The sequence below is a fragment of the Gopherus evgoodei genome, chromosome 2 (assembly GCF_007399415.2).
Source record: "Gopherus evgoodei ecotype Sinaloan lineage chromosome 2, rGopEvg1_v1.p, whole genome shotgun sequence".
Classification (NCBI taxonomy): Eukaryota; Metazoa; Chordata; order Testudines; family Testudinidae; genus Gopherus; species Gopherus evgoodei.
In genome coordinates, this window is record NC_044323.1 from 79,724,875 (window position 1) to 79,748,545 (window position 23,671).

General features: G+C 42.8%; 1 protein-coding gene across 4 annotated transcripts in view; it reads right to left on the bottom strand.

The window, feature by feature from the left end:
- CPNE4 (copine 4) overlaps positions 1-23,671 on the bottom strand; it is a 429,510-nt gene that overhangs the window by 103,313 nt on the left and 302,526 nt on the right. For all 4 annotated transcript variants that reach the window (XM_030551103.1, XM_030551101.1, XM_030551100.1 and 1 more), the window contains 2 exons: positions 18,167-18,250; positions 13,810-13,899 (listed from right to left, as the gene is read on the bottom strand). In XM_030551103.1, the coding sequence (XP_030406963.1) occupies positions 13,810-13,899; positions 18,167-18,250 (174 nt within the window). The remainder of the gene's footprint in view (positions 1-13,809; positions 13,900-18,166; positions 18,251-23,671) is intronic.

The following is a 23,671-nucleotide window of genomic DNA, read 5'->3' on the forward strand; positions in this document are numbered from 1 at the left end:
TTTGACCAGTCTGAGGGAATCTTAGCTAAAATGATCAAGCAGCACATCCTATGTCACAAAGAAACGTCACTGAAAACTCACAACAAAATTACTTCATTGGGACTGCCAGTCAAGTAAATACCACTTACACCAGTCAATAAAGAATCAAACCTCTGAGAATGACTTAGTTATTTCAAGAACTTCAATCTCATCTAACGAAAGAACAGATTTACTGTAAAAACTGCATGAGGCATCTTCAGGCCTCATGTAGAAAAGTTATAAGGCTTGATTCTCCTCTCACTTATTTTTCAATAGTTTACCACCAGAAGGACTCCACTGAGTCAATGAAGTAAACCCTTATTTAGACCAGTATAAATGAGAAGGAAATAACTGATTCAGTGAGATTATCTATATGTAAGTATTTCTCAACAAGAGTACAAGTTGCAGAAATGATCTTGAATCAGGTTTGACTGATAGCATACTGATGGGTAAATGAAACTATGAACCTCTGCTAGGAAGTTACTTTTAGACTATCTTCTAGCTTTGGTTCTGGCTGTCCGTTTGGTTTCACATGGAATTAAAAGAACAAAACAAAAGAACAAATGTACATTCTTCCCAGGAAAAACATGAAATCCCTAGATTTTTTTAATTGCCTTTTCAGCTTGCTTGCATTTTCCTTTCTTCGGTCTGGCATTTAAAACCCTGCACAAAAATTATTGCTGTTGACCATACACCATGTCTTGTTGCATTAGCACTTAGAATCATGCATGACAGATAAAACATAAAAGAGTAAAAGCACTAATGGATTTGTCAGAATGTATTACTTATTGCTTGTCACTTAAGCTTTATTCTTTATTCTTCTTCAGAGGTTCCACTATGTTAACTTCACCACCGGCTGCTATCAAAGATTTTGAGTGCCTATTGAAGGATTACAGTGTACAAAATACCTACATTAGCAAGATTGTAGTAAGGTATTGATGGTCAATGTAAGCTTATTGCTCTAGAAAACATTCCAGGGATAACCTAGACAAATATCAAAATAATCACTGCTGTTCAATGTTGCTTCACATGGGCTAGTGCATCCAGTACATTTACGGGCCTTTCAAAAAAGAATTGCTAATGATTCAAAGAAATCCATGAGATTCAGTACTTTTGAGCAGCCTGGAAGAAACTCAGGTACAACTACTACTAAACAAAGACACACAAAGGAAATGTCCTGAAATCCACAACACAACATAGGCTAAAATTTGACTAGAAAGAGCATCTTGGAAACAGGATTCAGGTTAAAGTAATGAAGTGGTATTAGAAGGCTAATACTAATACATGAATCCTGTATGATAAAATCTACATTTCTAAGACAAAACAAACTGTAGAACATCATCTATAATATTATAAGGCATGAACCACATTGTGATGTTGCACTCTACATGATTTTATGAAAATATGCTAATGAGTATGAATATAATATAACTGGAATATGCTTCATGCGAAAGATATCTTGTAAGGTATCATTACAAAGCTTATAATCTATTGAATGTGGTCATCCTATTTGTAAAAATGTATCATCTTGTATCTGAAACTAGAAATATGAAATATAACTCTGAGGGCCTATTATAATTATGCAAAGCGGGCGCCATTAATGGTGGTTTGGAACCTTGATGGCTCCCATCAACCAGGACAATTGACTGTGGACGGCTCTGTTTGCAGGCAGGCCTTTCTGTGAATCAGGCTGGGAGGAATGAAGGCTTGGGGTCTTACGTGTGATCATGTCACCTGAACTGGAATCCATCTTTAACCTGGTGTTTTTCCATTGAGAAGGTGGGGTGGGAACCCAGAGGGACAAAGGATTCCTGCCTTATGCAAAAGATATATAAGTGGATGGAACAGAACAAAGGGGCAGCCATCATGAGAAATCCCCTAGCTACCACCTGAGCGGGAACAAGGGCTGTATCAGGGAAAGGATTGTGCCCAGACTAGGAAGGCATCCAGTCTGTGAAAGAAACTTATTGAAACATCTCTGAGGGTGAGATTTTATCTGTATTCAGCTGGATTACTGTATTACGCTTAGATTTGTGTTTTATTTTATTTTACTTGGTAATTCACTTTGTTCTGTCTGTTACTACCTGGAACCACTTAAATCCTTTCTGTATTTAATAAAATCACTTTTTATTTATTAATTAACCTAGAGTATGTATTAATACCTGGAGGGTGGGGCAAACAGCTGTGCATATCTCTCTATCAGTGTTATAGAAGGTGAACAATTTATGATTTTACCCTGCACAAGCTTTATACAGGGTAAAACAGATTTATTTGGGGTTTGGACCTCATTGGGAGTGGACATCTGAGTGTTAAAGACAGGAACACTTCTGTAAGCTGCTTTCGGGTTAGGTCTGCAGCTTTGGGGCACGTGGTTCAGATCCTGAGTGTGTTGGAGCAGATGGGTGTGTCTGGCTCAGCGAGATAGGGTGCTGGAATCCCGAGCTGGCAGGGAAAGCAGGGGCAGAAGTAGTCTTGGCACTTCAGTTGGCAGTTTCCAAGCGGGTTTCTGTGATCCAACCTGACGCACACATATAATGGTGTCAGTCATACCAAAGAGGTTATTGTGTATATTGTTTATTTAAACACAATGTAAATCTGTCTTAAGAAGACAGTGTTAATAACAAATCAATCAACCATATCATCTTAGCATGAAAATTCAGTTTTAGCAGCTTTAATAGAGACTGTTAGATTGAAAAATATAGTGCATTATTATTATTTATATAGTCTCCAATCCTGCGAAAACCTATGCATGTACAACACATCTCTTTGATGTCCTAGTATCATAAATGTTAATGATGCTCTACAAAACAGAGACAGATGGAGTCCCTGCCAAGGAGAGTCTACCACTCAAAAGATCTGATTCTATAATCTTTATGCTGAAGAATAGTACTTAATTCCATAAACAGACCCAATGAGGTCAACAGGACTACACATGTGAGAACTCAACTACAGATTGACAAATCAGGGACTACTTGTGTGACAAATTGCTACTCAGCACAAGAAACAATGGCAGAATCAGGCCCCAAGATCACGTATGGGCTTAGGGTGACCAGGTGTTCGGTTTTCAATCAGAACACTCAGTTGAAAAGGGATCCTGGCAGCTCCGGTCAGCAGGGCCACTGACTGTCTGGTTCGTGGCACAGCAGGGCTGGTAGGTTCCCTGGGAAGCAGCCGGCATGTCCCTTCTCCGGCTTCTATGCAGAGGGCAGGGGTGGGAAACCTAGAGCTGGATCCGGTCCCATGGTTAATTTCATCCGGACCATGGCACCCCCCAGTGGGGCAGGAGCCAAGAGCGCTGGCTCACCCCATTGGTTGTAGTGTGGGGGAAGCCCTGAGCCTCCACTCTACCGTGAGGCTGGAGCCACACACAAGCGAGAGAAGCCCTGAGCCTCTGCGCCCCCCTGGGCGGGTGAGTGGCCCACGATTGATTTTTTTCTGTGGGTCATAGGCCTGTCACAGAAGAAAGGTTCCTCACCGCAGAGCCTGCACCCTCGGCCGAAGCCTTCACTCTTCCCATGCCCCAACCCCCTGCACCACCCCTGATCCCCCTCCCACCCTCCAAACCCCTCAGTGCCAGCCCAGAGCACCCTTCTGTACCCCATAGCCCTCATCTCCAGCCCCACATCAGAGCCCGCACCCCCAGCTGGAGCCCTCACCCTCCCCTACCGCAATCCCCTGCCCAAGTTGGGAGCCCGCTCTCACACCCTGAAGCCCTCATTTCTGGCCCCACTCCAGAGCTCGCACCCCCAGCTGGAGCCCTCAGTCCCTCCCACACCCCAGCCCCCTGAGCCATCCTGGTGCAAATGAGCGAGTGAGGGAGGGTGGGAATAGCGAGTGATGGGGGCGGGAGGGGGGAATAGAGTGAGCAGGGGTGGGACCTCAGAGAAGAGGCAGAGCCTCACAGGAGGGGCGGGGCAAGGGTGTTGAGTTTTGTGCGAGTAGAAAGTGGACAATCCTAGCCAACATCAAAGAAAGGGCAACACTTTCAATTATGAATAAGGTAATAATCTTTTCTATGTAATAATGTGAGGCCTGTTCTGTGTGAGAAGCCCATCAGTGGAGCTACTCAAAATAATAATGCTGCCTATGCTTCACAATATGGAGGAGATTTTCAAATGCACAAATGGCAGGAAGATGGCTAACTGCTATTGGTGCTTTTGAAAAATTCCTCCCCTATATTTAAAGCAGGGAAACTAGGAAGGTTTATCCTTATTGTACTCTGTGCAGATATTTCTCTGATTTTTTTCTCTCCTGCTTTTAGTACTTTACTTGTATCTACCTTTTTGTCCTGGTTTCCTCCCAGTTTTGCATGCGTGTCCTTTCACACTGCTCTCAGTGCATTCTCTACAGTGTGGATTCCCTGCAGTGTACATGGTACTTTTTGTACTGTACAGCACGTGTTCGCCACTATTTGCGCAATGTACTCTCTTCTGTGCCTTCCCGAGTGTTTATTTACTACAGCACTTAATGTAAAGGAGGCAGTTTCTAGCTTATGTAACCAAAGAGCCTCTAGAATGAGAGAAACCTGGAACTATTAGGATGAATAGACGGAAGACAGACAGAAGCGCCTTAATATGCAATACTAGGTTCAAAATGCCCCTTTATTTAAAGTGAAAGATGGACCACATTTTAGGTGCCAACATTCCACAACTAATGACCTTCAGTGTAATTGCTTAATAATGTGTAAGAGGTAAATAAAATTGCTCTCAAAGGGATCATGTTCTCCTTGAGCCTTGTAAATAAATATTCATCCAAACCGATCCCTGGTCTTTATAAATTAGGAAGAAAACATGTCAACTTTAGCCCAAAGGACTCTGTCCTCCCCCTCAATGTCCATACAAGTGTGCAATACCAAAAGGAGTTACAGATCATCACTGAGGGGTGACTAGACCCCCAGAATGGTGTCAATGTCTGTGAAGAAAAGCTGAGTAGTTCATAAATCTAATACTTCATTAACATAATAATACCTTCAGGAATAGTAATTGTGACTCAGTAAAATGAACTAAAGCTTTACAAAGCATCCTGAGAGAAATAAAAAAAAATCTTATCTGCGCCACAGCTAAATAGGAAGATAATAAAAATCCTCCACAAGGAATCCAAAATTAACAGATTCTGTAAAAGAAACTGATGAAAGAGTTTTGAGGGAGTCTATTTGCTGGCTGCTTTAATCTTATTGACCTTGCGTGTCTTATTGTTTTTAACACAACACATCTTTTGTGCAAGAATGTTTCAAATGCCTGAAGTGTTCTAAAGCTGTTGTGAATCTGAGACCTATTAAAGGCAAATTTTGAAAATGAGCTGTATTGTTTTAATGTGCTTTTGTGATGTTAATCCCTGTTCCTCAGAATGGGAGTGAAAGCGCTAATCTCAATACCCATATGATTTCAATGGCAGAGATGAAAGGCCAGGGCATGCAAGGCTCTGCCCCAATTGACATGTCCAGAGCCTTGCATGGTGAGGTGCACAGGCTACTGTTAACTCTTTTTTCCTCGGGGATCCAAAGGAAAGAGGTTCCAACGAGTCACTGCAATGTGTCCATTACTGGGCAAATAATTTGCAAATGTTACACAAGCCTATATCTTCCCCTAAGCTTTTCTGTTTCCCCAAAGACTCCATTTAGAAATGCCTTTCAAAGTAACTTCAGAATGAAACAGCTAGTACACATGCAAATTATCCAGCTTTAAATTATTTCTGTGCCTAGTGTTCAGACTATCCTGGCAAGTGGCTGTGACTCAGTCAGAATATACTAAAAGCCTCCATATTTAATACTGTGAAGGATTTTTTTTCCAGCACAACTCAGAAATATATTACTTTCAATGTTTTGTTTCAATTTAGAAAATAGAAAGTCAGTTTTGTTTTGTTTTGTTTAATAAATGCTCTAGTTTATAAGTATTCCAGCACAGAAACTTTATGCTGAAAAGTAGAATGCTTAGGTAATTTATACTGCACCAGAGAAATGTACACTATACTACAGACTCCCAAAACTCCTCCCTCTGTTTCCTCTTTGCTGTTACAGGTCCAAAGTTATGGTCCAAATGGAAAGCAAATGGAATGGTAATTTTAAAAGTATCGTAATACAGCTCTGGGGGACAGATAACTCATTTTTGGAAACCTCTGTACCACATTAATGTACTCTTGCAGTCCTACATATCCAAGAGGCTTAAGGGCCTGAATTTTAAAGAAGCTCCAGCCTGGATTCTTACTGGGGAAGTACGATTTTGCACTCACAATTAATGGTAACAATATTTGTGATAAATTGCTACCACTTAGGTATCTATTGTAAATACCTGATTGGGGGCATAGGCAAGTACTTAGACATCTGAATCTTTGGATCTGTGCCTGCAATTATTTACATACACAAAAATACAGAAAAAACAAAAGCTATTTGTTAGGGCCTGTAACGTGGGCTGTCTGGAGGTTAAAGCCAGGAATAGGGTCAGGCTCAGGGGTCATGTCAACGGTCCAAGCCAGAGTCAGCAACTGGGGTCAGGACGAGGAAGCAGGATGAGGAAGTGTGGAAACAGGAACAGGGACAAGGGATGGTAACAGGAATAGGGACAAGGAGAGAGAGCAGGAATGAGGAGCAGAAACCAGGCCAGGAAGCAGGGACTTGGTCACAGGGGTCACTGAGAGACTAGTTGCTCAGACAAGAGTAGTGACAGGAACAGGAAGCTTTGAACACCATCAGGTATAATCAAAAGTTTGCTGTTTGTCATCGGACCTCACTGAGTCAGCAGATGTAGCTTCTGGTGGCGGGGAATTAGCAGCAGTTCCCTTTGCAGCTCAGTGGGACAGAGAATAAGGCTCCCGCTCAGCAGCCACATATGCCTGGGTTTGAGACCATCAGTGCCAAACCCCTACTGCCTGGGCACCACGATGCCACTCTTCTTAGGGTGATTCCTGTGGAAGGCCTGTGGTTTTGCAGGGACATATACATGATGAACTGGCTCCCAAGAGTGTTCTTTGAGCCCACAACCCTCCCAAATCAATCAGATAGTACAGGGCCACGCTGCACATTTGGGAATCCAGGATGTCGTGGACCAGGCACTCCTCATGGTCTTGGTCTTGAACTTGAACCAAGGAGTGGGGGTGGGATATCTGGCTGGGGAATGGATTGTCAAGGAAAGGCTTCAGGAGGGAGACACGGAAGACTGGGGTGGATCTTCCAGGATCAAAATATATCAGAAGGACAGAACAGATCGTGCTGGTGGGGAAAGGTGACTATAACTGAACTGTTTGGTAATAGCAGGGCCGGTGCAAGGAAGTTTTGTGCCCTAGGCGAAACTTCCACCTTGCACCCCCCACCCAGCTAACCCTGCGTCCCCCACGGCAGCTAACTCAGACCTCCACCCAGGGAGCCTCCCCCGCAGCAGCTACCCCTCCCCCATGACAGCTAACCCCTCTCCTCTCCGTCCCCCCATGGCAGCTAACCCCACTCCGGGGAGACTCTCCCCCATCCCCGCGTGGCAGCTAACCCTGCCTGGAGAGACTTCCCCCTCCCTCCCAGCACGGCAGCTAAACCTGCCTGGGGAGACTTCCCGCCTCTCCCCCCACCGCCACGGCAGCTAACCCTGCCTAGGGAGACTCCCCCCATGGAACCTAACCCTACCTGGGGAGATCACCCCCCCATCCCCCCCGCGAAAGCTAATCCTGTCTGAGTAGCTCGCCCAAGCTCACCTCAGCTCCGCCTCCTCCACTGAGCACACCGGCACTGCTCTAATTCTCCTCCCCACCCAGGCTTGCAGCGGCGATTGGAGGAGACTTGGAGTGGGGGCTGTGTGCTCAGCAGAGGAGGTAGAGTGGAGGTGAGCTGGGACAGGGAACTGTTTCCCTGTGCACCTCCCCCCGTTACTGCGGGCAACCCTCTCCGCGCGCCCCCCCACCCAGCTCACCTCCACTCCACCTCGCCTGAGGGGACTTTTAGGCGCCCCCAACCACTAGACGCCATAGGCGGCCACCTAGTTTGCCTAAATAGTTGCACCGACCCTGGGTAATAGTAATACTAAAATTCAAAATCCCTGGGAGGAGGAGGGGGGAATGACACACCAAAGCAGCATTAAATGGTAGCATTTAATTTCAGAAAGGGGAACTGTACAAAAGTGAGGAAATGAGTTAGACAGAAATTAAAAGGTACAGAGCAAAAAGTGAAAATCCTGCAAGCTGCATGGAAACTTTTTCAAGACACCATAATAGAGGCTCAACTTAAATGTATACCTCAAATTAAAACACACAGTAAGAGGACCAAAAAAGTGCCATCATGGCTAAACAACAAACTAAAAGAAGCAGTAAGAGGTGAAAAGGCATCATTTAAGAAGTGGAAGTTAAATCTGATAGAGGAAAATAGGAGCATCAAATCTGGCCAGTCAAGTGTAAAAATATAATTAGGAAGTCCAAAAAAGAATTTGAAGAATAGTTAACCAAAAACTCAAAAAGTAACAGCAAAATTTTTTGTAAATACATCAGAAGCAGCAAGCCTGCTAAACAACCAGTGGGGCCACTGGATGATCAAGATGCTACAAGAGCACTCAAGGAAGATAAGGACATTGCAGAGAAACTAAATGAATTCTTTGCATAGGTCTTCATGCCTGAGGATGTGAGGGATATTCCCAAACCTGAGCAATTCTTTTTAGGTGACAAATCTGAGGAACTGTCCCAGATTGAGGTATCATTAGAGGAGGTTTTGGGGAAAAATGATAAATTAATGAGTAATAAGTCACCAAGATCAGATGGTATTCACTCATGAGTTCTAATTATGGTATGTAACCTATCATTTAAATTAGCTTCTGTGCCAGACTGGAGGATAGCTAATATGATGCCAATTTTAAAAATAGTCTCCAGAGGAGATCCCGGCAATTACAGGCTGGTAAGCCTAACTTCAGTACCAGGCAAATTGGTTGAAACTACTGTAAAGAACAAAATGATCAGACACATAGATGAACACCATTTGTTGAGGAAGAGTCAACATGGTTTTTGTATAGGGAAATCATGCCTCACCAATCTACTAGAATTCTTTGAGGGGGTCAACAAGCATGTGGACAAGGAGGATCCAGTGGATAGAGTGTCTTAGATTTTCAGAAAGCCTTTGACAAGGTCCCTTACCAAAGGCTCTTAAGCAAAGTAAGCTGTCATGGGATAAGAGGGAAGGTTTTCTCATGGATCAGTAACTGGTTAGAAGATAGTAAACAAAGGGTAGGAATAAATGGTCAGTTTTCAGAATGGAGAAGAAAATAGTGTTGTCCCCCAGGGGTCTGTATTGGGATCAGTGCTGTTTAACATATTCATAAATGATCTGGAAAAAGGGGTAAACAGTCACGAGGCAAAATTTAAGATGATACAAAACTACTCAAGATAGTTAAGTCCAAAGCAGACTGCGAAGAGTTACAAAGGGATCTCACAAAACTGGGTGACTGGGGAACAAAATGGCAGCAGGGCTGCCCGGGGGGGGGGCAAGTGGGGGGCCCCACAGGGGCTCCCACGAGAATATAGTATTCTATAGTATTGCAACTTTTTTTTATGGAAGGAGCCCCCCAAATTGCTTTGCCCCAGGCCCCCTGAATCCTCTGGGCAGCTCTGAATGGCAGATGAAATTCAGCGTTGATAAATGCAAAGTAATGCACATTGGAAAACATAATGCCAACTATTCATATAAAATGATGGGTTCTAAATTAGCTCAAAGAGATCTTGGAGTCATTGTGGATAGTTCTCTGAAAGCATCCACTCATTGTGCAGTGGCAGTCAAAAACACTAACAGAATGTTGGGAATCATTAGGAAAGGGATTGTTAATAAGACAGAAAATGTCATATTGCCTCTGTAGAAATTCCTGGTACTGCCACATCTTGAATATTGAGTGCAGATGGGGTCGCCTCATCTCAAAAAAGATATATTGAAATTAGAAAAGGTTCAGAAAAGGGCAAAAAAAATTATTACGGGTACAGAACAGCTTCCATATGAGGAGAGATTAATAAGACTGGGACTTTTCAGCTAAAAAAGAGACAAGTAACGAGGGATACGAGAGAGGTCTATAAATCATGAGGTCTATAAAAGAAATCTTCAAAATCAGATTGTTATATCAGTAGATGCTTAAACCATTCACATACAAGTTCATATTATCCCATCGATTGACTTGAGAACTATGGGGAGGAAAGAGGGTGGAGGGGGATTAAAAGTATTAGAATGGAATGTGCATCACTGAGTGGGACTGGGAGTGGGGTGGGCAGAACACCACATGCGGCTTTAGCAGAACAAGAAGTCTTAAAATGACCCTCAAGTGGGCCTCTCTGGAGAGAGGATGTCCTGAACCGTCTCCCAAGATTTACAGATCAGAACCTCTCTAATGTTTCAAAATTAGGGCACCAATTCAGCAAAGCACTTAAAGATGTCAAACTTTAAGCTTGTGTATAAAAGCATCTCTATTATAGTTATTTGGAGTTAAGCAAGTATTTATATGCTTTCTGAATCAAGGCCTGGGGGCAGGGATGCATGTTCCATTATATCTTCGTACAAAAAGGCAAAACATCTAGGTTATAATTTTCTTATCTGGATGCAATATTTAAATCTAAGTCTAAATCTGGAACCTAAATAAGTACTCTCATTTTCACAGGTGCTGAGCTCTTGCAATGCCCATTGACTTTAATTGTCTTTCAAGTCACCTTTGGGCCACCCCTGGATAGCCTCTGCTTTTTCCTTTTGAAGCTCTACATTGTGATATAATAGAGAATACTTGCTCCTGTGGCCTGAGTTTGAAAAATCAGATTTTTTGGTGTTCAGGTAACTAACTCATGGATATTTAATTTATTCAAGGAATTTATATAAAATGCAGCCTAGAAAGATAAAAGAGTAATTGTTCTGACACCTCACATGACGGCCATCCCACACAAGCTACAGTAAATAACTCCTCCACATATTTCTTCATTTGCATTAAAAAGGCTCTTTAGCCAACACCTTTTTTCTTATATGTAGTTTAAAACAGAGGCAGTTTGTGTCCACTGCTTATTCTCTTTCACCCCTACAGCTGTTACAGTCCCAAAGCACTCTCATAAGTATTTGCTAAAACACAACTGGTTTGACCTCTGAAGAACTTGGGAGCAGAGAGAAAGATTCTGTGTGACCCCAGCTTCCTGACACTGCCCAGTCACTCTTTTGAAATTTTCTCCTTTTCACCATCTAACCTCTGGCTATCACATATGCCCTCACCCCCCTGGCCTCCTCACTTTCCCCTTCCTCCATCCACCTCATCCTCTCCTCTTCTTTGCTACCCTCTGTCATTTTTGTCCCCAAAGTCCCTGCTCCTTTGACCCTCCTTCTGCCCCAGAACTCATCCCTCCAACTTTTCACTGCTGCCCAGCATGCCTACCCCAAGTAACGAACAAAAACCCATGAAGCAACCACTAGCATTTACCTACCTATTGATATGGCCATCATCATCATCATACCCACATCACAACAATTCTTTAACATCATTGCTATTATTAAGACAATAAGTCACAATCACGATAATAAATACACAAACCTAAGCCACCCTATGATTCTTTGTCCTCTTTTTTCCTTAACCTTAACCTTTCCCCCTACCCATCTGTCTCCTGAATGCTCAGATTGTAAGGTCTTTGGGAGTGCCCAGTAAATTAATAACAATAAAAGTCAACTTTCTCTGGGGAATACCCAGTTTCTGATACTGATACCAAAATAGCAGAAGGCTATGAGATTGGGGGTCAAGGGCAGACAAAGAGATGAACGTCAAGAGATGAACAGAAACTCATTTTTACCATTGTTGGACTTTAATTCATAGTGGAGAAAATGCAGCTCAAACAAATAAACCCAATTAAAAATATGAACATACATAATTTTGGACAGAGGGAAGATTTTATAGATTTTTAACATTTCTTATATGCGGGGGTGGGGGTGTCTTTCTATCTATAAATAGCATTAGGAAAAAAGGAACATTCTTTAACAATATTAAAATCAAAACAGGTCTGTAGGGAAACATATTACTTCTGTATTATAAAAGAAATATTGCAAAGTTTTGTATCCTAGTACTGGGGACAAGTTCTCTGCTGGCGTAAACTAATGCAGCTCCATTGAGTTTAATGGGACTACTCACAGACAAAGTTACACGTGCTCTGAAGCATTTTCTGGATTGGGACCAAAATGCTGAGCAACTTACAACATCACAAAAGGAGCTGGTTGCCACTGCGTTTCTGGAGAAGATCTCATTTAGCACCATGAGAGAGGCCATTACTGAACTGCTACATATTGATTCTTGCCTGCCTTGTATCTTGCATAGTCATATGCATTTATGTAGTGTGAGTGCAAATTGGGTATTAAAAGTAACAATGAGAATGGTAGAATTTTATTCTCACCTTCCACAAGGGTAAATGGTTATATTCAGGGCCGGCTCCAGGCCACAGCGCGCCAAGCGCGTGCTTGGGACGGCATGCCGCAGGGGGCACTCTGCCAGTTGCCGGGAGGGCGGCAGGCAGCTCCGGTGGAGCTCCTGCAGGCGTGCCTGCGGAGGGTCTGCTGGTCCCGTGGCTCCGGTGGAGCATCCGCAGGCACACCTGCGGGAGGTCCACCGGAGCTGCGGGACCAGCGAGCGGCAGAGCGCCCCCCGCGGTGTGCCGCCGTGCTTGGGGCGGCGAAATTGCTAGAGCTGGCCCTGGTTATATTGTACAAGGTGAAAGACCACAGAGAACCAGGCTTCTTATATTTTAGCTAGAAAGAAAAATATCAGTAGTATCCAACAGCTCTCAGAAAATTCAAGAGATGCTGTGACTCTGCCTTGGCATTTAAATGGCTAAACATAGATTTCTAAGAGATGAATGTGTGACTCCGCTCAAAGAAATCACAATGTGATTCTACATGTCCTCTGAAAACAAATCTGAATCCTTAACTGAAGATAGCATCAAGCAAACTGTTAGGCTAACAAGAACAACACAGGAAAAGAAAGAGAGAGAAGGGAACTTTCTTCTCAAGTGTAATGTCTCAAGCATAAGGATGATCCTAACATCTTCGCAAACCCTTTCCAAACTCCAATCACTCACTTGTTGTATGCACCATTCTTAACAGATTTACAGATTTTATTAGTGAAGTAAACGGGGCTGGTTGTTTACTGGTGCCCTTCATAATCTTGGAATTCCTCTCATGATTTGCAGGACTCTAAGAGCAACCCAATTAGAAGACATGGAAACATGGCCCCTGCCTTGATTTCACCAGAAGCATCAAGAGACAAATGAGCTTCCTCACCACCAGCATGCAAGGCTCTCACCACCAGGCTGTCTGATGGTCTGTAAGTGTGTTGCTACAACATTACATATTCCTTTTTGATCATTTCAGTTTGCACATATTGACAACTGTATTATTATAGAAGTTCCCCTGGTAAGCAAAGGTTGTTCATATGTGGGAGTAGGGAAGCAGTGGCTAGATGGCAGCTTCCTTATTTGAATATACATCCACTAGATGAATAATTCTAGTTATAAATTCTCCAGCAGCATGTATAAACTGCTTGGCATGTATATCCACCTTATTTTCCAGGTTACTATAAGAACCACTGCAATTCAATTGACTTAAGTGGAGTTTCCCTGGGAGAACTCACATTGTCAGCAATGGTCATTAGCGAAACAACTTGGATTACCATTGCTGCGCATCTCTAATTTGATTTGACTAATCATAATCTGGCTGTGAGATCAGCATTGGTGTCAAAGGCATTGTGAAGTTGCAATCTTTCATCGAAAACTGGAAACAAAGTCTGGTTTTCTAAAAGGAACACTGTTCCATGGTATAGACAGGCCTCTGACCTTTAGTCTGCGATCCTCATCTCCACTGCACAGAGAATTTACAGACACTTTAAATGATTTCCAGGCTGGATTTAAGTTATTCATCACAACCTGAGAATGAAAAGAAAAAAAGGAAAATACTTGACATTTGCATGTTTCAAAATAGAACACTAAATAATAACTATGATTTTCAACACAGTATGTTAATAAGAAAGGGAAAAATGTGTAGAGAGTAAACCTTTAATCCATCAAATTAAGTGCACCATATTGTTGGCAATGTTTCTGTAGCAATCCGCGGGACAAGCAAAAACTGTTATGCTTAATGAAATCTTTTCTATGTGTACGGCAACAAGACAGAATTAATACAGATTAGGCCCTGATCTAAAGCCCAGTGAAGACCACAGGAGTCCTGCTGCTGACTGCAGTGGGCTTTGGATGAGGCTCTTAAAAAGCAACAGCCTGAGCTAACTAAAGGCCCAGTGCGTTAAAGCCCTTGAAAATGTTTGAAGTTTAAAGCGTTTATACATCAGACAAGTATGCTTTACTGACATAGTGACTGCTGACCAAATAGTTACCTGGGAGTAAATCCTGCCTCTGCCCCTGCCCCTCCAACAGATAGAACAAGCCCTGAACATAGCCAACTCTTTGTGGATCTACTGTGAAAAGGTGCAGGGAGCTCGCTCAAGGACCCAGACCCCTGCATGCCACAGAACTGTGTTCCAGTCGAAGCACCTGTGGTGGAAGTGACTGTGGTCTACACTAGCAGCAGCGTACTGAAGCCCAGTGTATATAGGTGTGGTTTTGGGGTAGGATTCCATCTACTCCATCTTGGTCACTCTGGCTCCCTGGACCTTTCCCATGCACAGCCCATTTTCTAAGGTTTTTGTTAGGAAGAGGATATGGCCCATGGTATGTGCTGTATCAGGTTATTTACCATGATGTTAAGTATCAGTGCCATGCAATTAGAAAGTTAATGATATGGTCTGAATTCCTGATTCAGATTCTTGCCTCTGGTTCCCACAGATAGCAATAGGCATACATGTCTGAAGTCAAAATCTGATTCTATGTCTAATTTTTCACAGAATAGTGATTCTCCCCTTTGGAATCTATGAAGGATCTGATCCTTTAGTTCTTACATTGGTAAAACTCCCATTCAACATGGTCATGGAGCACGGACAGTGAGGTCAAGCCCAAAGGCACTAAAAAGGGCAAGAGCCACATATGTGACATCATGAAAAAAAAGATGGGTATAAGCGGGCAGAGTGGTCCATGTGGAGAACCGGTCAGAATGAAACAAAACAGTCTTGAAGGCTAGGTTCTTCCTCCAGACTTCTATTTCCTTGGAATGTACACGGAACAGCCTTATTTAAGCATAAGGGAAAATAGCCAAACAAGAATGAACAGAAGTAGTCTTCATTACAGAGCACAGTATATGCCTTCTCTGTAACATGCTGCCTGCATTCTGCCTCATAAAATGACAGCTCTCTTTTCAGGCAGACAGACACCAATGCTTTCTCTGTAACTTTCAAAGACCACATCTACTCTGTGACCTAAGGGAGTGACTCCCAGCTTGTGTAAATACGGGCTTGATTTTGTCTGAGCCAGTGCGTTTAAAATAGTTGTGTAGCCAGGGTAGTATGGGCAGCAACAGTGGCACTGAGTACAAACCTGCCTTACCTCTGTGGATATGTACTTGGCATGGTTAGCCTGCACCAGTGTTGTCCGTGCTACCCCAGCTACAATTTTTAGCATGCTAGCTCAGATGAGTATGTCTGTAATCCAGGAATCACACCCCAGCTCCCAGTGTGGACGTAGTGGTGGTCTTAGCTTAATGTCATAGATACATGCTAAAACAATCTGGTCTTATACTGCCAGAAAAGAGAAATGGAAACCCAGTTCCATATTACCACTTCAGCCCTGTACGGTCTGAGGCCAGAGTCATGCAAAGACCAACTCTTTGTCTACACTAATGATGTAAGTTATGCTAGTTAATTTACATAACTAACTACATAACTTACATTGACTTAATTGTGGGGTCTACACTGCACTATATCAATGGGACATGCTCTCCAGTCAACCTAGCTTCCACCTCTCGTTGAGGTGGATTAATTAAGTAGATGGGAGAGCACTCTCCCATCAATTTATGACTTTACCAGACCCGTTAAAACGATGCCCACTGCATCAATCGCAGCGGCACTGATTTAGCCCATAGTGTAGACAAGGCCTTACTCATTGACTGACGTCAATGGAACTATTCACAATGCATAAAGAAGGCGGCATAGGACACTTGTGCCTATGTATCAATTTTGGGCCCTGGTGGTCCCCATCTTCCACCCCAATTTCCTAGCAGAATGATTGTTGGATCCATTACATCAAGGAACAGCTGGCTGATGATGTGACCTGTCTACAAATCTAAGAGCCTCAATCTGAGCCGTTATTTGTGGTTCCACAGTTCATTGCCATGGAAGCAATACTGACATTATGACATAGAAATCAAATCAAACAGGCAGAAGAAGCAGCTGAATAACAAATGAGGAAAACATCAGTTCACATCAAATCACACGATAATCAGCCATATGGGAGAAAGAAGAGGCAGAATGGATCCTATGGGGGCTTAATGGGGATGGGGGGAAAACATGATATTGTCTACAGTTTGTCTCATTGTCATAGCAGCTCTTTAAAAATACTGACCATTTGTGACACATAAGTCCATTGAGGGTTCACTACTCTGTCAGCAACTCTTGTCAGGCCTGACAAACTCACTACGTCTAACATACTGCTGTCATAGTATTTATCTATGAAGAATGTTGTATAGGGTGAGAAATGAAAGCTTATATCATACTGGTCATGATAAGCATTTTCAGATATATGTACGGGTGTTATTCAAGAAGTTGTATGAATGCATTACAAACATCTTTCAACTAGATAAGCAGGCAGGGTAGATCAAAACGTTTTTCCCAGGCAAAGGAATGTTGATTTAACTGTCTGCCTAGGTCGCTGATATAAACCAAGCATTGTGTAAGTCAACACACAGCTAGCTTCATTTGCATATTAAGTCAACAGGAAAAAAGCAAGTTAACAGGAGAACAAGAAAGAACAAACAGCAGGGGAGAAGAACTTTGTCTTGGGATACACTTCAAAAGTTTTCTGGGCTACTATAAGGAAGAGGAAAGGGAACCCTGTGATAAGCCATCAATGATGGAGCAAAAAGGACATGAAAGCTGGTCCAGGGGCCTGGAGACACTGGGAGGTTGCTTTAGGTGAGAAATTTGACTTAGACAAAGATTTCATCCTGCCGCAGTTATGTTTAGTCTCCTAGAAGCCTGTTCTGTTTTTATTTGTAACTATATCTGTTTCTACTACCCTTACTCAGTATCACTTCATTCTTTCTGTTAATAAACCTCTCTGTGTTTTATCATAAGGGTGAATTGTTAGTTGAAACCAGTAAGTGGGTGTGCACACTGTCTCTTTAGAGGCAACAGGCTTCGTAATTACTGTGTGTTCTGTGACAGAGGCTGAACACTCTTTAATGGGGCTCAGGGACTGGAGTGCAGCAAGTGTTACCTGCCATGCAAAGTAAAGGCTGGCAGAATTCTGAGAAGTTTGTCTGGTGTGGCTAACAGCTGAGGGTGACAGAGAGCGGTCACCCCGTTTAACACCAGCAAGTGTCTCTTTTGCTAACGCACAGGGGTAATGAGGTCACCTACAGCAGGGGTTCTCATCCTTGTTTTTTCTGAGCCCACTGCCCCAACAAGCTATAAAAACTCCACAGCCCACCTGTGCCACAACAACTAGTTTTCTGCATATAAAAGCTACAACCAGCATTACAGGGTAGCAAGCAGGGCAATTGCCTGGAACCTCATGCCACAGGGGCCCCAACAAAGCTAAGTTGCTCAGGCTTCGGCTTCAGTCAAAGGTGGGACTCAGATGTCAGCCCGATGCAGTGGGGCTTCAGCTTTCTGCCCTGGGCCCCAGCGAGTCTAAGACTCGCCCTCTTTGACAGACCCCCTGAAACCTGCTGGTGCCCCTCCAGGGGGCCCCAGTCCCCTGATTGAGAACCACTGACTTATAGTTCTGGGTGCCCTGAGAAAGTGTCACCCCATCAAACACAATTATATGCTGTAAATTAAATTAAGTCTGCATTTTAGGTTCCAAGGACACTCTTCTCTTCTCACTCCTAGCAGCACACATCATGAGTAGTTGTACTGAAGTCAATAGTTACCCTAGTCTGAAACTCGGGGGAGGGGGAGGAGTAAGTAGGACCTCAGTGAGTCAGTGTGGGTGCTTGGAAGTGTGTCCTTTGAAATGGTAGAGATAAAACTATTCCTTATTACAGACCAGCTGTGCCCCTGGAGAATAAAACCAGCCCACTACTCACCTCAGTCCTGTGAACGAGCTGCTGGGTGGCGTCATCATTCATTCGGAAAATCTCCAGAAATGGATCAGATTTGCTGAAAAAATCCTAGAATAAAAATCAGAGCACTTTATTCTTGAGATCCATTGGAGTGTATCCACAGCATCCCTCTGCTTCCCTGCTAATGAAAAAGAAATGCTAATTCTGTTTCAGTGAGACAATTAGGTATCCCAGAACTATCTTTTATCCTTACTTGTTCCACTAGGGTTTACACAATGCTTCCGCTGGTCTCAGTTTGGCTATTCAATCATGGCAATAGGCACTGTTTACAGTAATATTGTGGCCTGCTTTCTCCTTTAATGATAACTTCCCCACTTGTACACAACCTGATTCCTGCTGAGTGCAGCCTATCTAGCTGATTTATTTCTGTCCTAAATACGAGTTTGGTCATTTATCATCAGCTTTATTATATTTGGGAAGCTGGACCAGATTTAAAAGGAGTTACACAATGGATGAATTTAGTCCTTTTTAGATAACCCAAACAAAGTTCAATGGCTGGGATATAATGCTATTGTCAACAAACATTAGCACAGGCAAGCTATGTTGGAGGCTTGGTGATGTATTCTTAGAGAAAAGAGTTCTCCTAAATACATCTCTACCCCGATATAACGCCATCCTCGGGAGCCAAAAAATCTTACCGTGTTATAGGTGAAACCGCATTATATCGAACTTGCTTTGATCTGGCAGAGTGCGTAGCCCCGCTTCCCCAGAGCTGCTGCTTTACCACGTTATATCTGAATTCGTGTTATATCGGGGTAGAGGTATATTAAAGACATGACTTGTGTTTAAACAATAAACAGAACGGGGAAAGGGAAGCTGCTAGATGCCCTTAACTATGGGCAAATCCAAAATATGCACTGCATGCAGCTGATTGTAGGGGAGGGCTGCAAAGTGTTTACTGGACCCCAATCCTGGATTCTGATGCAGTATTACGCAACTTTGGGACTGTGCTAAACTGTGCTGCTGTCTATAGCCCTATGGGGCTGCTAGTAAAGCTGCCGACTGTTGGAGCACAGCAGCATTCTGACCATGGCCCCTTTTCTCTCAACCACAACCTCTTACTGGCCCCCCAGGTAGATGGTTAAACCAGCTTTCTAAATGCAGCAGAAAGCAGCTGGAGCATGGGCAAGGATGTGGCCTATTATTTGAAATGCACAAACTCAGTGTAGGCCCTGATCCTTATGCATCTGAGTAATCTCATTGTAGTTAATGGGAATAGTCATAAACATACAGTAAATGGTGGTAAGAGTCTGCAGGATCAAGCAGTAACAATGCAGGTTTTATGAACACAAAAGCATTTATGGATCTTTGATAAAAGTAATTTCAAGGCAAATCATCCACCCTCCCACCCCCTAAAAATTCCTCTGCAGTACTGAAAATTCGAAAAGAATAACAACGTGATTACAAAAGAAAAAGAAAACTGGAAACAGATTAAAACAAGTAAACAGAATGAATACAGCGTCACTCCAGTTCAGTGTCATGAAAAAACTAAAGAACTGACTTAAGTGGAGTGCCCTAAATACATTATTGTTAAAACTATGCTGTTTAATAAGCTAGGAAAGGAAGGATTTTTAATTATGAATTTTAGCTTATAGTGTCTCCTTAAATACATAAGAAAAGTCTAATTCTTTCTGAACCTATGCAGTAAACATCACTTAACATTAAAGTTCCTTAGTAACAACTCATAAAAAGTCTATGCTGAAGAAACACTTATCTGTTAAGAGTTTTATCAAATTTTGTTTCATAGTTATTAATGTTTTCAAACCATTTCAGTTGTTACAGTATGTCTCTGAGCATGTTCAGCTTTATTTTATTTCACAGTAATATTGGAGCAGTCCTCTTTCTGGAAGATGTATCATGCAATAAAGGTTTAATGTCTAAGTGTTTTAACAACGTTAAATGATTCATTAAATGTGTGCCAGTGATATAATGCACAATGTTCTTTTGATATAAAAAGCAGTTACATAATTTTAACACAAGCACATGACTTACAGTTTCAAAAGCAACTAACAAATTTTGTTAGCTCAAATTTTGAGTACCCAACTTGAAATGTCTTCAGACAGCTTAATTTTCAGATTGTGGGTGCTGAATGCTTTCTGAAAAATTAGGCACCTTTGAGGTGTCTTTAATTGAGCACCAAAATACCAAAAATCACTAGCCACTTTTGGAAATTAGGTTTATAACTGCATTGCTAACAAAATGCAGTCCTAAAAATATCCTTGAACAACATAAAACTAAAAGTGAAATTGTCTTTTATTTAATACATATCTCTGTTTGAGAATCTTTCTTCTCAAGTTAACTTCCCCAGAATGGGAAAATGACAGTTTGTCTGCCTGAGTGCTCAAAAGTGATTACAGCATTCAATAAATGTACCTGCTTGTTAGGGTAGTTGTAAGGTAGCTAATAATGTAATACAAGCATTCTGGAAGTTACTGTTCTACTGTGAAGAGTTTCCATTAGATCTCTTGAAACAAAGATCTGCCATCTGAGCTATGTGGGTTTCAGTAAAATATTAAACTGTAGCTGTACCTTACAAATGTGTGGTACTATAAAAATATAACCTTTATTGGCTCAATTAGGGCAAGCTTTGATAGCTGTGGGGTTTTTATAGTTTTGCATGAGATGCTACAGCCATTCCCCTGAAGAGAAACTGATAGTTTGTTTCACTTATTCGATTATCCTCAATTTCCACCGAAGCTTTATGAAAAAAATCTTCACCAATGATTAAACTAGCAACAGACCCTTTTAATCTGCCAAACCTGTGCTGTTTACACCCTGAATTTCTATTATAAACTAGGTAGATTGTTTTTAAAAAACAACCCTTGGCATTTTAAAAAGGGCAGTAAATCTGGAGGATGGCGTGGACTGCACTCTCAGCAAGTTTGCAGATGACACTAAACTTGGAGGAGTGGTAGATACGCTGGAGGGCAGGGATAGGATACAGAGAGACTAGACAAATTAGAGGACTGGGCCAAAAGAAACCTGATAGGTTCAACAAGGACAAGTGCAGAGTCCTGCACTTAGGATGGAAGAATTCCATTCACTGTTATAGACTAGGGACCGAATGGCTAGGAAGCAGTTCTGCAGAAAAGGACCTAAGGGTTACAGTGGACGAGAAGCTGGATATGAGTCAACAGTGTGCCCTAGTTGCCAGAAAGGCTAACGGCATTTTGGGCTGTATAAGTAGGGACATTGCCAGCAGATTGAGGGACGTGATCATTCCCCTCTATTCAACATTGGTGAGGCCTCATCTGGAGTACTATGTCCAGTTTTGGGCCCCACACTACAAGAAGAATGTGGAAAAATTTACTATGTCCAGTTTTGGGCCCCACACTACAAGAAGAATGTGGAAAAATTGGAAAGAGTCCAGCGGAGGGCAACAAAAATGATTAGGGGGCTGGATCACATGACTTATGAGGAGCGGCTGAGGGAACTGGGATTGTTTAGTCTGCAGAAGAGAAGAATGAGGGGGGATTTGACAGCTGCCTTCAACTACCTGAAAGGGGGTTACAAAGAGGGTGAATCTAGACTGTTCTCAGTCGTACCTGATGACAGAACAAGGAGTAATGGTCTCAAGTTGCAGTGGGGAAGGTTTAGGTTGGATATTAGGAAATACTTTTCACTCGGAGAGTGGTGAAGCACTGGAATGGGTTACCTAGGGAGGTGGTGGAATCTCCTTCCTTAGAGGTTTCTAAGGTCAGGCTTGACAAAGCCCTGGCTGGGATGATTTGGTTGGGAATCGGCCCTGCTTTGAGCAAGGGGTTGGACTAGATGACCTCCTGAGGTCCCTTCCAACCCTGATATTCTATGCTTCTATGAAATACTTATACCACAAATGAGCAATAGCCAAACTAGCAGTGGTGTTTTCCCATTTGGACCAACACCACCATCTTGTGAATAGCTCTATGAATGGCCTTGTTGTTCCTTGCTATTTAGGGCTCTTGCAGAAGGCATGGGTTCCCATCACACTTGCAAAATGAGGCCAATGTATTATTTGTTGAGTTTTATCTTAATTAGTTGTGTCACATGTATTTGTAGTTGTGGGCTTATTACCAGCAAGCAGAACCTGGATGACTGAACCAACACATCAGTCTGATTTTGAATGGGATATTGTAGGCCAGTAATATGTCTCTGAGTCCTGGATTGTCCTCTTGAGGAAGGAAGCTCTCACATGTGGAGCTTTTCCTCTCTCATGGCAAAGAGGGGCCCAGCCATCTCCATGGCACTATTTTTGCACCTACCCTCATACCTAGCTGAGGATGCAGCACATGAGAGAAGGGAATGGGGACTGGACAGGTCAAATGAGAAGTGAGTGGGCTGGGGCAGGCCTGTGGTCGGGACACACATATCATCCCCTTCCAAGCCCCGTAAAGCTTAGCATGAATAAGTAATGACGCTTGGGACACTGTTGTTATTTCCACGGGGCCCATTCTCTTCAAGGGTTCCAGGGACTATTAGGGCAGGAGGCTTCCTTGCTGAGAGATGGGGAGGCTGCCTGTGGCCATAGCTGTGTGGAGGGACAGCGCCTCTGTGAGGATAGCACTGGTCTCTTGTGGATTCTAGGGGCTCCACCAGGTTTCTCGGGTAGGTTCCAAACATTTTTCATGAGGGGAAAACTCCATCCCCATGACTGGAGGAGAAGAGATGATCTGGCCCTAAAACAGAGCTTGACAAGCAAGAAGCAAGAGGAAGACCAAAGACAGGGTAGGTCCACTGCTCAGTGAGGAGGGAGAAACAGTAACAGGAAACTTGGAAATGGCAGAGATGCTTAATGACTGCTTTGTTTCAGTCTTCACTGAGAAATCTGAAGGAATGCCTAACATAGTGAATGCTAATGGGAAGGGGGTAGGTTTAGAAGATAAAATGAAAAAAGAACAAGTTAAAAATCTCTTAGAAAAGTTAGATGCCTGCACGTCACCAGGGCCTGATGAAATGCATCCTAGAATACTCAAGGAGCTAACAGAGGAGGTATCTGAGGCTCTAGCTATTATTTTTGCAAAATCATGGGAGACAGGAGAGATTCCAGAAGACTGGAAAGGGGCAAACATAGTGCCCATCTACAAAAAGGGAAATAAAAACAACCCAGGAAACTACAAACCAGTTAGTTTAACTTCCATGCCAGGGAAGATAATGGAGCAAGTAATTAAGGAAATAATCTGCAAACACTTGGAAGGTGGTAAGGTGATAGGGAATAGCCAGCATGGATTTGTGAAGAACAAATCATGTGAAACCAATCTTATAGCTTTCTTTGATAGGATAACGAGTCTTGTGGATAAGGGAGAAGCGGTGGATGTGGTATACCTGAACTTTAGTAAGGCATTTGATATGGTCTCGCATGATATTCTTATCGATAAACTAGGCAAATACAACTTAGATGGGGCTACTATAAGGTGGGTGCATAACTGTTCGGATAACTCAGAGAGTAGTTATTAATGGTTCCCAATCCTGCTGGAAAGGGGTCTGTTTTGG